This window comes from Anabas testudineus, chromosome 24, assembly GCF_900324465.2.
Source record: "Anabas testudineus chromosome 24, fAnaTes1.2, whole genome shotgun sequence".
Lineage (NCBI taxonomy): Eukaryota > Metazoa > Chordata > Actinopteri > Anabantiformes > Anabantidae > Anabas > Anabas testudineus.
Genome location: NC_046632.1, coordinates 10,645,319 through 10,659,299, shown reverse-complemented (window position 1 = coordinate 10,659,299; position 13,981 = coordinate 10,645,319). Strand labels below are relative to the sequence as shown.

The 13,981-nt window shown below is 41.1% G+C and overlaps 2 protein-coding genes across 2 annotated transcripts in view; one reads left to right on the top strand and one right to left on the bottom strand.

Moving 5' to 3' along the window:
- The window catches only part of usta (uronyl 2-sulfotransferase a), a 38,175-nt gene extending 36,282 nt beyond the window's left edge, over positions 1–1,893 (top strand). The window contains exon 8 of the mRNA XM_026340591.1: positions 34–1,893. Within this exon, the coding sequence (XP_026196376.1) occupies positions 34–326 (293 nt within the window). The 3' untranslated portion in view covers positions 327–1,893. The remainder of the gene's footprint in view (positions 1–33) is intronic.
- A 928-nt stretch (positions 1,894–2,821) lies between these two features.
- Positions 2,822–12,209, bottom strand: slc22a16 (solute carrier family 22 member 16). Its single transcript, XM_026340730.1, has 8 exons — positions 11,947–12,209; positions 10,824–11,300; positions 9,972–10,089; positions 7,952–8,513; positions 7,113–7,240; positions 5,733–5,842; positions 5,319–5,418; positions 2,822–5,221 (listed from the first exon to the last, which is right to left on the bottom strand). The coding sequence occupies exons 1-8, from the start codon at positions 12,057–12,059 to the stop codon at positions 5,054–5,056; spliced, it is 1,776 nt and encodes a 591-aa protein (XP_026196515.1). The 5' UTR covers positions 12,060–12,209; the 3' UTR covers positions 2,822–5,053.
- Positions 12,210–13,981: the final 1,772 nt, after the last annotated feature.

The following is a 13,981-nucleotide window of genomic DNA, read 5'->3' as shown; positions in this document are numbered from 1 at the left end:
TTCACTCCTTCTTGTTGATTTTCCTCTTTGCAGACTACAGGAAAATGGGCAACATGACAGGCACAGTGCGTAAACACACACCCACTCTGGAAGCCCTGCAGGTGCTGTACCACCGCATGCGCTACGAGTACGACTTCTACAACTTTGTCCGTGACCAGTTCCACCTCATGAAGAAAAAAATTGGCCTCAAGTCTGTTTCCCAAACACCCGCCTATTCGCCTGCTTTCCTACGAGAGCTGGCCCTCCGAACCCCAGAGCCTCTGGATGAAGACGAGGAGCTGGACACAGACCTGGATGATGCCAACAGCTGGCTGATCCATCCCTAAGGCCTGTTTGATGAACATTGGATGGAGCCAGAAAAGCTGATTTGCTCTAATTGGCTGGAGATAGCTGGAAGCCGCCTGAGGGCAAAAGGAAGTGTTTCCCACGAGATGTATTTCATGGGGATGTGGATCCGGACGCTCGTGTTTGCATGAGCTCTGTTAGCTGTCTGCAACAGACTCCTATCACAACAGGCTCAGCAATGTGGAATTTAGGTTTGAGTAATTGGAAGAACAAATGCTCTATTGAGAAATTAACCCGAAAAAGGGGAAAGCTCAAGTGTTTGACTCACGTTTTGTTGTAATTTGAGCTTGTTTTTGGGTTTGTTTATTTTATAAAACCTATAATTTCTGAAATCTCCAGGAGAGATTAACACAATATGTGGACAGTTAATGAAATATTCCAAATGTTGGACACTGATTACTGTAGGAAAGGACTTCAAAGACATTGCCCAAGAGAAGGGAGCATACTTTATGATAGGGCCACTGTCCTAAAAGCTGAAATGGAATTTTATCTATGAAATGCATAAGTGCCATAAGTGTTGTAAGTGTATTAGTCGCCCTCGACTGTTCTAAGTGCCAAACTTTGCTAACAAGTAACTGTGTGACAAGAACCTCTGGATGAGTGGTGTGACATAGTCAAGTCATGTTGTAACATTGGTTTATAACATTTTGTTTTTCATTTTGTAAAATATTATTAGGTGTAAGTGATGGTTAAACATTAAGCACTCAATTATGAATTCAGAGAATTCCAAATATGTGTGCATGAATGACTGAGTCTGACCCAAACCAGTAACCAGAGTATTTGAAGGCTATAGATTTATTACTTGGGTCAGTCATTTCGAATATACTGTAGACTGGGATGAGAGTCAAACACTAAAAAGTGCATAGGGGAATGTGTTTAATCCAAAGTTTAAGAGTGAGCTTGCCAAATACCAGTGTTTCTACTGGTGCGTTAAAAAACTGTATGCGTGTACTGCACTTTTTCTGAAGTGACTTCCTCGAGAATGAGGGGTTTGTTCACAAAACTGGATACTAATTTCAAATCATTTTGTCTTTTAAGGTTCATTTTGGTTTGTTTTTGTTCGTAGAATATTAGCATGAAAGAGGCTGAAGTGTTACCAACCCCAGCCAATTCTCTAGCAGCTATTCAAAGTGTGTGTTTTGCATCACTCGTGTAAGAAATCGTCCAGAGAACAGTAACCATAAGCTAATATGTGACTGTCACTCACTTACAGTATTACAGTATACCATCCTAATCTCAATAGCCTGTACCAGTTCATTGCCCTGGTTTGTGTTTTTGTGTGCGTGAGTGCTTTCTTATTTTAATTTTTTCGTTTTGCCAGATTAATTTATTATTTTGTATTCATTTGCATTCCAGATTAGATTCTCAGGAAGGAAGAGAAAACGAATGAGTAACTTGATCATTTGTAACTTTGTTTTCTGGTGGCTATGAAACTGTTCTTCAGAGATGCAGTATGTGTCTAAGATTGGTTTATATCAACAGCTAAAAACAACTAATGCAGTCTATTATTTTATAGTCCACAAAAATAAATGTCATCTGAAAATTGCAGCTAAATCTTCTGCTTTACTTGAAGATGTTTCTGAATAACATGTGCAATGCCATTTAAAAAATCTCCCATGCATACAGATTGAGAAGCAGCTACTAGCTGCACTGACAGCAGCCCCCATCTTTTCTTCTAGGCTCCCAGTTGTGAAATTACCTTCTCGCTGCAGTAAACTCTCCTTCTCCTCTGCAAGGAAGAAACAACTATTATTTTCCAGAAACATACCATGTTGCAATCTCACCTGTCTTCATTCTCTGCTTGCACTTGAAATGTTTACACACTTATTTCTGCTGGATGGAAAAACACACTATACTATTTAACTCAATGTTTTCAAATTAGTATTTCATAATGACACAAGGCTTTTTTATTAAGTAGCACTACAATTTACAAATGATCCCCCTTGCCCTTAACCCTAGTATCAATTAGCCAAAACTTCAAAAAATGCGCCCTCCCTCATGGTTTAATGGCCTATTTGGTCCTCGCAAAGATAGAACTACAACACAGACACAGAAGGAGACTCTAACCCGGGCAGCGTCCGCTACTATCCACACTATTTGTGGCATCAGTATCTTGGCAGAACTGGAAGTTCACATTAGCAGCCTGTGAAGGTTCAAGTGAAGTGCACTGCTTAAGCAATTCCATCCACGAGTGCTCACACACAAAACACACACACACACACACACTGATTATGCATCTACAGAGTTTTTCTAGTCCGAAGTTGAACACAGAGAGTTTGTTCATGTGCTGAGTAGCGCAGAGGGAGCTCCTCTCCTCTGGCAAATAGAAAGCTGTTACTGTTGGTGTGTTGCTCCTAGGCCTGCACCATGTAGTCCCAGAAATAGCCCCCCCCCCCCCCCCCCCACTCCTCCTCTGCCTTTTCAGTACTGACAACGCTCTGATTTCCTATTTTGACAGAAAGTGACAGAGGGGAAATAAAAAAAAAAGAAAAGGTGCTCATTTATCAAATAAGCTTTATTAGAAGATATCTGTTACAGCAGGACAGATGTGTACTGTAGTAATGAGGTGGCTAACGTCAGCACCAGTCATTTCTTCCATGACAAAATAAAAAGATTACTAATAAAGAGACTATGTATTTAATGTATACAATAAATCACACAGTTGTAACAGAAAAAAGTTCAGACCTGAATGCTGAACCTGAGTACCGTCATCACCTGGTGGTCAAGTTTTGTCAGTACTTGGAAACTCGATGATCATTATGATGTCATTAATGTTTGTGCTCCTTCAGATTAAAGCGCATGATGGTGTGATATGACACAAAACATGCAGTTAGTGTCATTCAATAATGTAAAGTAAGGGAGTACGGCTCCACACAACTGTGGTTCGTTCCTGTCTTTGGTCCACACATTTAGAGATCACATCATCACTCTTCGACTTACAGTAGTGCTGTATCACTTTACAGACGTTTCTTTCTGTGTGTCAAATAGCAAGATTGCAAACACACAATACGAGCATGTAGAAATCCAGGATACCAACTTACTTTGCCATAACTCCCCAACACACACACACACACACACACACACACACACACACACACACAGAGAAATGCACTTCACACTAGTAAACATTTTAAATACTTTTAACTCTAGTTTCACAGTGATATCCAAAAGTGGATGCCCTGAGATAAACAGAAAATGCTGGAAAAAATAATGCAGTTGTTTGTATGGAGAAAATAAGATGTACTACTACAACATTTTGCAACAGCTTGCTCAGTCATGAAAACGTGTGTTTTACAGGAAGTGGTATTTTTGTACTGTGGTTCATGATTTCTATCAGTAATATTACCACTGCCCCAAGTTATTTGCATGTAATCAGATGATCAGACAGGCTTTAAACAGTCCCTCCAGTCTGCTAAATTGAAATAATTTCCTCTTTTAACTTTGACCTACCACAATTGCTATTCTGGATGACGTTTTTCCAAATAAAGTCATTTAGAGGATCTTGCTAAATGGTTTGTTGGTCTGCCTGCTGTTGTAGTAAAGTCTGCAATGTCTTTGGAGGGTACAGAGGCCTTGACATTCACTTATTTGCTCCCTAGCCACTGTGGCTAGTGATTTCCAAAAGTTACTGGCCACACAGCTTTTTCACTGGCCACAATTTTACTCTATATGATGAGAATTGACTTTTAAATTTTCGATATAGCTCCAAGTGGCAACAATATCAATTAGCACAACCAAATCAGGACAATGTACAATCTGTGACACTCCAGTTCTCAAATAGCTCTGAAAAGGTTGTGTGCTCCTTTTCCAATAAAAAGCTGTGGTCTATTAAGACAAAGGAATAAACAGAGTTGATTCTCATTTTATACAATAAAAAAGGTGCGGAGATGTAGAACATTCATTGGTAATTAACTATGTGGCGTTTTCTATCTATTGGACACATCTAGCTTTCCCTTAACTCACTTGGTGTTGAGTGTGCTTATCAGCTCTGAGTGCATTATGCACCCACACATCAGCATATACAGATTAATGTGTGAGCTGCAGGCGGCCACACAGTAAACCACGTCTTAACTATTTGTCTAACCACCAGCACTGTTGCACTGTGTAATGATTGCCCCTGTCTGCTCTGCCAATAGACATTTTGCTTTGTGAGTCTGTGTGCACCCATTCGCAATGTAATCCCGGTTAGTTTATTATTTCAGATGTTTTTGGAGAAGGCTACAATTTAAAATATATCTGTAAATTTCAACATGCCGAAGTGGCTGAATCCGCCCATATTTGGTGGGTTAGCGAGAGTTAATATTAAGCCCTGAATCAAACTACAAGAATGAACTGAATAATAAAAGTTGTCATGAACTGAAATATTCTTTTAATATACTTCATGTGTCCTCGGGTGTGGACACACAAATTTTGCACACACACACACACACACACACACACACACACACACACACACACACACACACACACACACACACACACACATCACGCAAACACCACATGATTTTCTTGATCACTGACTCCATCTGCGGACCGTGTCTGTGATCGACTGAGATAGCTAAAACCAGATAAATTAACCATGTTACTGTTTCAGTGTTTGTGACCATCCTCTCCTCTCCTCTCCTCTCCTCTGTCTTCTTTACATTCTGTTTTTTCCAAAACCTTTCTCCACGTTTTCTGCCTCTCTAGTTTTCCAGCAGCGTACAGCTCAGGCTTTAACTTCATGTTGCTTCATCTCCAGCCCATCCTTCTTCTTGCTGGGTTCGTGTCCCAGAGCTTCAGCCTCTTCTAAGGTGGTTGTTAGAGGTCTCCCCAGGGTCTCAGGCAACAGTAATGCCAGCACGCCAATAATGAAAGCCAGGATTCCCACAATCAGCTGTGATTGATCGCAATGAATAAAGTAAAGAAGTAATTTGTTAAAGTACAGGCAATAAAATATTAAATGATCTCTGTTGTACAGAAGCTCTAAATACCTGAGGTAGGTAGACCCAGACATCAGCCAGGTACACACAGAAGGGAGCCACCACACTGCCAACACGGCACATCATACTGCCACTGCCTACAGCCAGAGTCCTGCAGCGAAAGCATAGACATGAGGCCTCTGACACCACTGATATAACCAAAATAAATAACTCTATTCTAACTTTAAACCAAGAATGAATTGCTAAACTTAGCAAGATTATTAATACTTTTTCATGGTCATGCCTCTTCGGGTCACAGAGATGCAGAGCCATTAAAAAGTGACCCAAAATGATGACCTACGGCCTCCTGTCATGTGATACTCGTGCATCCAAACTAGACGTTGATGATGTGTGAGGGCTCTGAGTAAGTGTTTTTAAGTTGTGGATTGTGTTTGCAGGATCTGTAGGTGTTTTTGTTGCACTCACCTGATGATGGTCGGGTACAGCTCACAGGTGTACAGGTAGATGAGACCAAAGGCTATGGCGATGGCAAACTTCCCCGTCATACTGAGAGCAATAGCCAGTACCTCAATATCCTGTGGAAAAGAGGGGAGATGTGGGGGAAAACAGTATGTTGGCCAGAGAGAGAGACAGGAAGTTTTATGATCTTAAGTGATTATTACTCCCTTATGTGTTTCTTTTACTGGGATGAGAACTGCTTTCCAGATGGGATGGAATGAAGAAGACTGGGCACAGTAATCCCATCCATACAGGCTATTTTTAGGCTACTTCTATTTTAAGAAGTCATTGCTATGAAGTATTTGTACAATATTAAGAACATGTAGCCACTTTAATATATGATGGAGCTAAGAATTAGATTATTGAAAATCTGTTACATGTGAAAATCAGAGAAAACATTTTGGAAATGTGCTTATTTGGTTACTTGCAGAGGGTCGGATGCAAATAGTGGCACCATGACACCAGTAAATATGAAGCTGGTTATGGTAGCTTAGTTTATCTAAGAGGTTGGCGAGCACTACATTTTTTTTTAATAAGCTAAGTTATACACAGTACAGTGGCAAGAAATAATGTGTGAACAGCTAGATCACTCATCTGATGGATGTATCATCCTTTGTACCACCATAAAACGCAGGTAGTTTACCAAAGGTGGCTACATACAGTCTGGTACAGTATGTGTAGTAGATGTGTTTATTAAGTTGTGTCTTCCTGCTGAGAACAGAAAACACTACAGTGAGAATATAAAATAGAGAAAAGCGAATTACAAATCGACAGATCTGTTCGTACTATTAAGCCCACTTCACCTCTCACCTCGTCTGGCTGCTCTGTTGGCTTTCAGATTTACTTGGACATTAAGTAGTAGCTGTTTGCCACTCCAGCCAGAAGCAGCAGTAATTTTGGCCACAGCTCAGAACACACACACACACACACACACACACACAAATACACGCACTGCATGTGTCGTATATCAGAGTTCAACAGTGTGTGTCAGGGTCAACGTCAGGACAGCAGTCCAGACAGATCCTACCAATGCAAAAACACTTTCAAAGTATCCCCATATAACAGGAAGTCTATTTTTTGTTTCTTTGTCACACCTCACACAATCAGGATTTGTCAAAAATGTAAATTTCAAGCTGAAACAAGTCTTCCTTGACAGAAAATTTGCCTTAACTCAACACAACTGAACATTTCCTTTAAAAGAGGCATCAAGTAAGAAGATGGTGACAGAATAATTGCTAAAATACACTTTAGTATTTAAGATTAACATGTCTTAATCTCCTGAATCCAAATATATTTTTCTCTCTCTCTCTCACATGCACACACTATACACACATTCTTTGTACGTACAGCAGGCACCACAATGATGAGCATACACGCGACTCCGGCCAGGAGCAGAGCTGGGGCGCACGTCTTCTTCCTTCCGATCCGGTCCATTGCAAGACAACCAATCAGATAAGAGGGGAGCTCCACCGCACCTGAAAACAACAAACCGGTTTTGGTTAGAGGTTATTGTGGCACCGACACTGTGACACTGTGATATTCTATCTAGATGACCTAATAACCATTGTCTGATATGTTGGTGAACCTCAGCTTCACAAAGATGACCACAAAGGATGTAAGTAAGAACTTTAGACCATCCTAAACTTCAATGTGTACAATAGTAAGACATAATAGAATAATAAAAATATGAATACGGAAATATGCCTGGGAAAATCCCATGCTGTGCAAAAGTACAAAAATGTTTATTACTGTACAAATCTTATTTTCTTTATTAGATCAAGTGCAACAGTGAAACTTTTTAGTAGGCAGATGGAGAGGCTGCACTTTCTGTTTTTGATTAGAGCATAAGTTCATCCCGTATGTTAGTAGAAACTGAGCACCAAACTAAACCTAAGGCCAGAAGAAATAGTCTCATTTAATTTGCAATGACATAATGTTCCCCTTACCAATTGATAAGATCCTCAAGACATCGTTAACTGGTATTTTGGACTAAGCTCAGGGCTAAATGTTTATATGGGAAAAGGCAGATCGGCTTTATTAAAACCAGCTACCTGAGGAAGTGGCACAGCAGTTTTTGGTTGTCTACTGAATTCTTACATACTAATATATCTACATTTGGGTGATCTAAGCATGTATCTGTCTTCTTTTTCATGGACATGTACATGAAACGTCAGCTAATAACTGACCAGCAATGAAGAGGTTAAAATACTGGTTTCCTCCTAGGTTGACTGCTCCCAAAGAGAAGACGTAGTAGCCTAAGCTGCCGATGAACCAGATGGCCCACACTGTGCACGTTCGGCCCGCCATCCTCACGCTGCAGAACAGATCCAAGATGGACAGTTTCTTTTCAGACTGTGATGGCAGCTCCTCCGACTCCTGCTCCAGCAGCACTCTGCCGTTCTCCCTCTCCTCTGGCTCCAGGAGCTCCTCTGCCTTCAGCCTGCATTCAAGGCCATTGAAGTGAGCTATTGATTCCAGCAGGGTCTGAGTGTCCTTGTAACGGCGCTTGGCCATCAAGAAAAAGGGCGTCTCGGGGAACTTCCAGCAAAAGAGCAAGAAGGGTGAGGTGCATATAGAAAGGATGATCTGGTAGATCCACCAGACTCGCACCAGGTAACCAGTCAGAGCCACTACCATTATGCCCACTGCAAAGGCTGCATGCACATGCATTGAGGTCCATGTGCGTACTTTGTTGCCCGTGAACTCTGTGACATAGACAAACACCACCACAAGGTAGCCACTGGACGCCTGCCAGGAGAAAAGATGGAAAGGAGAAGAGGAGAGGAATGGAAGAGAGCGGTTAAAATTTGCTCCATCTGTACCATCATTGATTTTCTTATTGCAAATCAAGGTCCATTTATAATCATATGATTAAAAATATATCTTAAAAAGAAAGAAAATGGTAATTCTGTAGAACTTCTATTTTAGTACTAGAATTTTTTCATTTCTGAACAGGCTACATATCAATCAAATCTGGACACGACTCTTGCTTTCACGATGTCAACAGCCCTGAGCTCAGCAGTGTTTGGCGTGGCCATGCAGTATGAGCCTACACTATCTGATTCTATGCGAAAAACAACAGCTGTAGCTCAGGAGGACTGGGGGTCGGGGGGGATGGTAGTAGACAGAGAGAAGACTGTACAGACTTGAGGCACTTTCAGCACAACTTCACTGCTATGGTAGCTTCTAACCCTAAGGATACAATTCCCTTGTAATGTGTTATTTCATGCACACATGTACAACGTGGCCTTTTTAAGAGCTACTAAAGACACTTCTTTGTCTCTGTGTGTTTGCTCCACTGCTGTGTACTCATATTTCTTTTGATTAGTGCTTGCTTTTACTTCCACTGTTGCACAAACAGACCTTTAACAGGACATAGGATCTCATTTGATTTCTATGAGGTAAAATGTTTCTATATTTATCTAGTGGCTTGGCAGGAACATTAACTCAAATTAGACATGCATGTAAATATCACAGTTATTGTAATGATGGTAACAGGGATAGACTCAGTTACAGCACAGACTGAAGTCACTGGAGCTGCAGAAAAAGTAGATGTTGCTCATAGTACCTCTTCATAAGCTCATAGTATCTTTAATAAATAAAATGTCCAGCCTTTGAGTGCTGTTGCTGCATTATTTGCATTATATCTTGGTTGATATTTTAAGTATATGTGCTGAAACAAATGGTTCTAATACAGTATAAGAATTTAAAGTGCTGTATTCACAGTTAAAGTAAGTGAAGCAATTATAGTTTTTTACATTCTTGGTTTCATTTCTTTAATTGTACACAGCTGGAACAAGCATCTTGATTTGGTCTTCATGTTGGCTTGACTGCAATTTGACTGAAAAGAGGTGGCTCAGAATATTTTCATAGAGAACATTAATCATTGGCTGAAGGAGAAATTAAGCACATGGCAAAATTGAAGAAGCCTGTTTTCAAGTAGTGAGTGAAAAACAAGACACTTCCCTTGTCCCATTTTGGCCACTTGCAAACATCCAGAATGCATGAGTTAATGACAGAGACATTAGTGGCTTGAAAATTCTTTAAAATGTGCTTAAACACAAAATCTCTGAAAGTGCACTACACATAACTCGTCCCTCGCTGACCTTAACTTAAGGTCCCTAACTTATGATTCCCTTAAAGGCAAGAACAATGCGTGCAGAAAGTAGGAAGTGCACACACATTTGTCCTGTATACAGAACTCACCATGGCAAGGAGGAAACGGAGCACCACAAAGACATAGTAGTTTCCAGAGAATGCCACAGCCACGCCGAGCCCGAACTGACAGAAGCTGGTGAACATCAGGATCTTGACGCGGCCGATTCTGAAAGAGACGCACGCATACAGGTAGAGAGGAAGAACAGGTGGAGAGACAGAGACAGTGGTGGAACGAGGATACATTCATCCAGTGTCAGAGTACTGATAGGGGATTTCAAAAGGATGCAAGGAGTATTTTAAATACTGTGGAGTGTGGTTTAAATCCCTGACTGATAGAGGCCAGTGTTGTAAGTTAACTTTTTTTAGTTCAGATTTTATGCATTTGGCCGTGTGTCCAAAACTTCATGGAGACCACAGCTTTGTCAACACCCACCCCATAAGAGCCAGCGGCCATAAGACCAGAACACATGATCTGATATACTGAGGTGCGGTGATGACTAATGATTAATGTGCATAATGAGAAAGGCATGGTGAATAAAGTGGACATAATTTAATAAAGACATGGTTGTGCCCTTTTTACCATGCACATGTGAAAACAGCTTCCATAATGTATATGATGAAATTACGTGGTCCCCAACCCTGGTCCTCAAGGCCCACTGTCCTGCTCCCACGCGCTGCTGATTACGTGGGTAATGTGTCTTCAGCCAATCAGAAGCTGACTGGAGACAGCTGCTGTCAGCTTCTGACTGGCTGAAAACCCCTGATCCAGGTAATCAGCAATGAATGGGACAGGGTCAGTCGGAAAACAAACAGGACAGTGGGCCTTGAGGACCAACGTTGGGGACAAATCTGCGTGACAGCAGGTTGACCCCCTACCAACACCCTGCAGCCCCTGCTTACCTGTCGGCAGTGTCCCCAAACACCAGCGCGCCGACCAGCACCCCCAGCATGAAGGTGGGCTGACACAGCTTGGCCAGCCACTCTTTTTCACACACCAAGTCCCAGTCTGTCACTATGCTTTGGTAAACTTCTGTGTGGTCATACACAAAGTTCCCATCGCACGTTTTCACTGTTTTGTTGCCGTCAAACTCATATGAGAAGCCTTTCGGATTGATGCGCAGGGCACAGCGGCACCGACTGAGCTCCCACTGTTCGCCTTCAGCTGTCTTCACCACCAGGGGCCCAGTCCCTGATTTGAAGACTGGCAGGATGTCCTCCAGACTGTGTGCTGTCAGGTTATAGTACAGAACATCTGTGATGTTCCCGGGCACACTGCACACAAAGTGTGGTGTATCCACCAGGAATACAGAGGCTAGGTAGTGGATCCCACAGGCTACAGCCTGAAAGACTGCTGCAAAGTACAGACAAGCCTGAAACCTGGAGGAAAGGAAAACACCAGAAATATATTTTTATCTAAAATCTGCAGATTGTACAGAAAAGAAACAGATTCCACTTTGTAGGACAAACTGCACATAAAACATATTTATTTGGTGGTTTTATAAGTCACTATGAGAAGTGGAGGGTTCAATTGAATTTTGTTTTTATTTTATTTTGTTTTTGCTTTTAAGGGGAAATTAAAAGGTGATGGTGGACAAGCACACAATAATTCAATTTTGCCATTTTTTACTTTTCAACATTCTTAAAATGTGGAAAAACATTGTAAAATTACACAGAGGACACAAACGATCCTGAATGAAAACTCACTGCTCAGTGAATAATTGACATTGCGATAGAAAAGAGAAAAACACTTTTGTAAGTACACACAGTTATTCTTAACTGCTTATTAAACGTAGCCCCGACAGGCTGAGACATCCTGGTGTTTATTTGTGTTTGTTGCTGAAATCTTATTTGCAACACGGTATAAAAATAACTTTAGAAGTTGAGAAGATTTTTTTTTTTTTTTTTTCCAAAGTTACCCAACTGGCTGATGATTACGCATGAAGGCGGTTGACAGAAGAGCTCAAATAACCGTAACAACGTGTGGTAAAGTGAGTCTGCAGATTAGTACACATGCTGTCGATACCTTTTGAAATGACCGAGCTCGTCGAATACTCTCTCTACGGTCATTTTGTGACGGTGCGTTCGTGCGTCGAGGCTCCCGGTGCGTCTCCGTGCTGCTGGCGCCGTGAGCACCATAAACTGAAGGGGCGGTGCGCGCAACGGGTCCACTTCACACTCAACCGGGGAAAAAAACCCAGTTCTAATGGAGATTTGCTGCTGTAGACTGAGTCCTTCTATTCTTTCTCGCGATTGCGCTGAAACCTCTTTGATCAAGGTAGACTTGATGTGACCCAGATGCTCTCTGACTGTAACTTGACCCCTCTGCTCTCCATAAATGAGCTCTTGATTGCATCACATCCACATGAAGCAATCGTGGGAAGTGTTTTGTTTGAGTGAAAGTTTGTATAGATCACGTTTGAATGTACCTGATTGATTCTTCTTGGATAGGCACAGCCTATTGATGCATAAACCACTGACATGTAACTTAACCTAACAGTCTGTACACAGACTCATTTAGTGATGTATGAAAGACTTTATCAGTGTTTATTCTTTTGTAAACAGACTACTGTGACATCACATCTCCAGTGTAACATACAGTAATGACATTGTGGAGCCATATTTCCGCTGAGGTGATAAGTTACCCCTACTAACAGCTAATGTGATTTACTACTTTAGGGCAGTAATAATAAGCTGCTGAATTCATTATCATCATAGCTCCTAAACCTGCAACATCCTCACTCCAGTCCTCTAAACTGTTTCTGTAAAAAGGACTTTTCTGACTTATCCGTTAATATACAAAGATGCGACCTTATCAATAGTTTATTTTCTTGGTTAAGTAATTTTCTCCTCATTTGGTTTGTAAGTTTCAACCAGTCAGAGATGCCTTTGAATTTGCCTAAAACCTAATGTGGCATCTTCTCTCGTGCTATAAATACTACTTTTACTGTTTATCATGTGCTTTAGAAAAAAAAAAAGAGATATCAGTTACAGCAACGACTGTGTCCAGAATGTTTAGAAGTGCAGTTATCAGACTTATCAGTGTCCTGAAGAAATCAGCCTCAGTGTGACTAAGAGTAGAAAAAGTATGAGGAGCTGTTCTCCATGTACTCCGGCTTCGCCCCACAGCCCAAAGAAATGCAGTTAGAGGTTAAATGATGACTCTAAATTGCCGGAACGAGTGTGAACGTTGTATCTGACTAATGAATTATCTAGTAGTGCACATGCAATGAGCTAAAAACCCAGTTACCAGGACCACTGTCTTCACTACTACAAAGTTAATTCTGGGCTTTCCAGAAGGACGGTTCCTGATGCACAGACAGAGACCACCACTCTGTGTCCGTCTTGCTATTAAAACCTTTGATTAATGATTGATATGCGCAGTATATATATATATATATATATATATATATATGTGGCTGTAGTTACTTACTGCACCTTGCCTTTGCTGGATTCAACCGGACTACTACTACAGTCGTTGTAGTGTTTGTTTAGCCATCGCACTGTCTCACCATCTGCTCCACTTCCTCACATGGGAAATAATCAGATGGGACAGGTGTAATTGAAATGGTAAACCCATGTAGTCTGACAGTGACAGCTTCCAAACAGGATGTAACCACGTAACTAACAGCGGGTCTGCCTCGCAACACCATCATTCAAACATCAACAAATAATTCACACGTTATTGACGAGTCTGTGCTTTGATTATGATAAACAAACACAACAGAGAGGATCATCGGTCTCTACCGGCCTCGCATAGCATTTAACATGCTCAAGGCTCAATTTCACAAGAAAGGTGATGGATTACGACAGAAAGGGAGATTGATTATTGTCACAAAGAGATGCCATCGTCCAAGGCAATAAACTGTAAAATGTTGTTTGTTAAATCTAGTGCATGCTGTTGGCACGGGTCACCACCGTTGGAGTTTCATCATGTTGGCCATTAAAGAAAAGAAAACATCCCTGTCCTTGTTGTGATGTGAATTATTTCTATCAGTAAACAAAAAAAGTGTGTTTTTTTTATTTTTTTATTTTTTTATCAGACTGAGCCCTCTGTGTGT

What these genes read in the sequence shown, in the direction of transcription:
- slc22a16 (XM_026340730.1), bottom strand. Translation starts at nt 12,059, where the DNA reads ATGGTGCTCACGGCGCCAGCAGCACGGAGACGCACCGGGAGCCTCGAC. An exon ending in TTTGGGGACACTGCCGACAG is followed by an intron (nt 10,090 to 10,823) that starts GTAAGCAGGGGC and finishes CGTCTCTTTCAG; the next exon opens with AATCGGCCGCGTCAAGATCC. An exon ending in CTGTACCCGACCATCATCAG is followed by an intron (nt 5,419 to 5,732) that starts GTGAGTGCAACA and finishes CTTTCGCTGCAG; the next exon opens with GACTCTGGCTGTAGGCAGTG.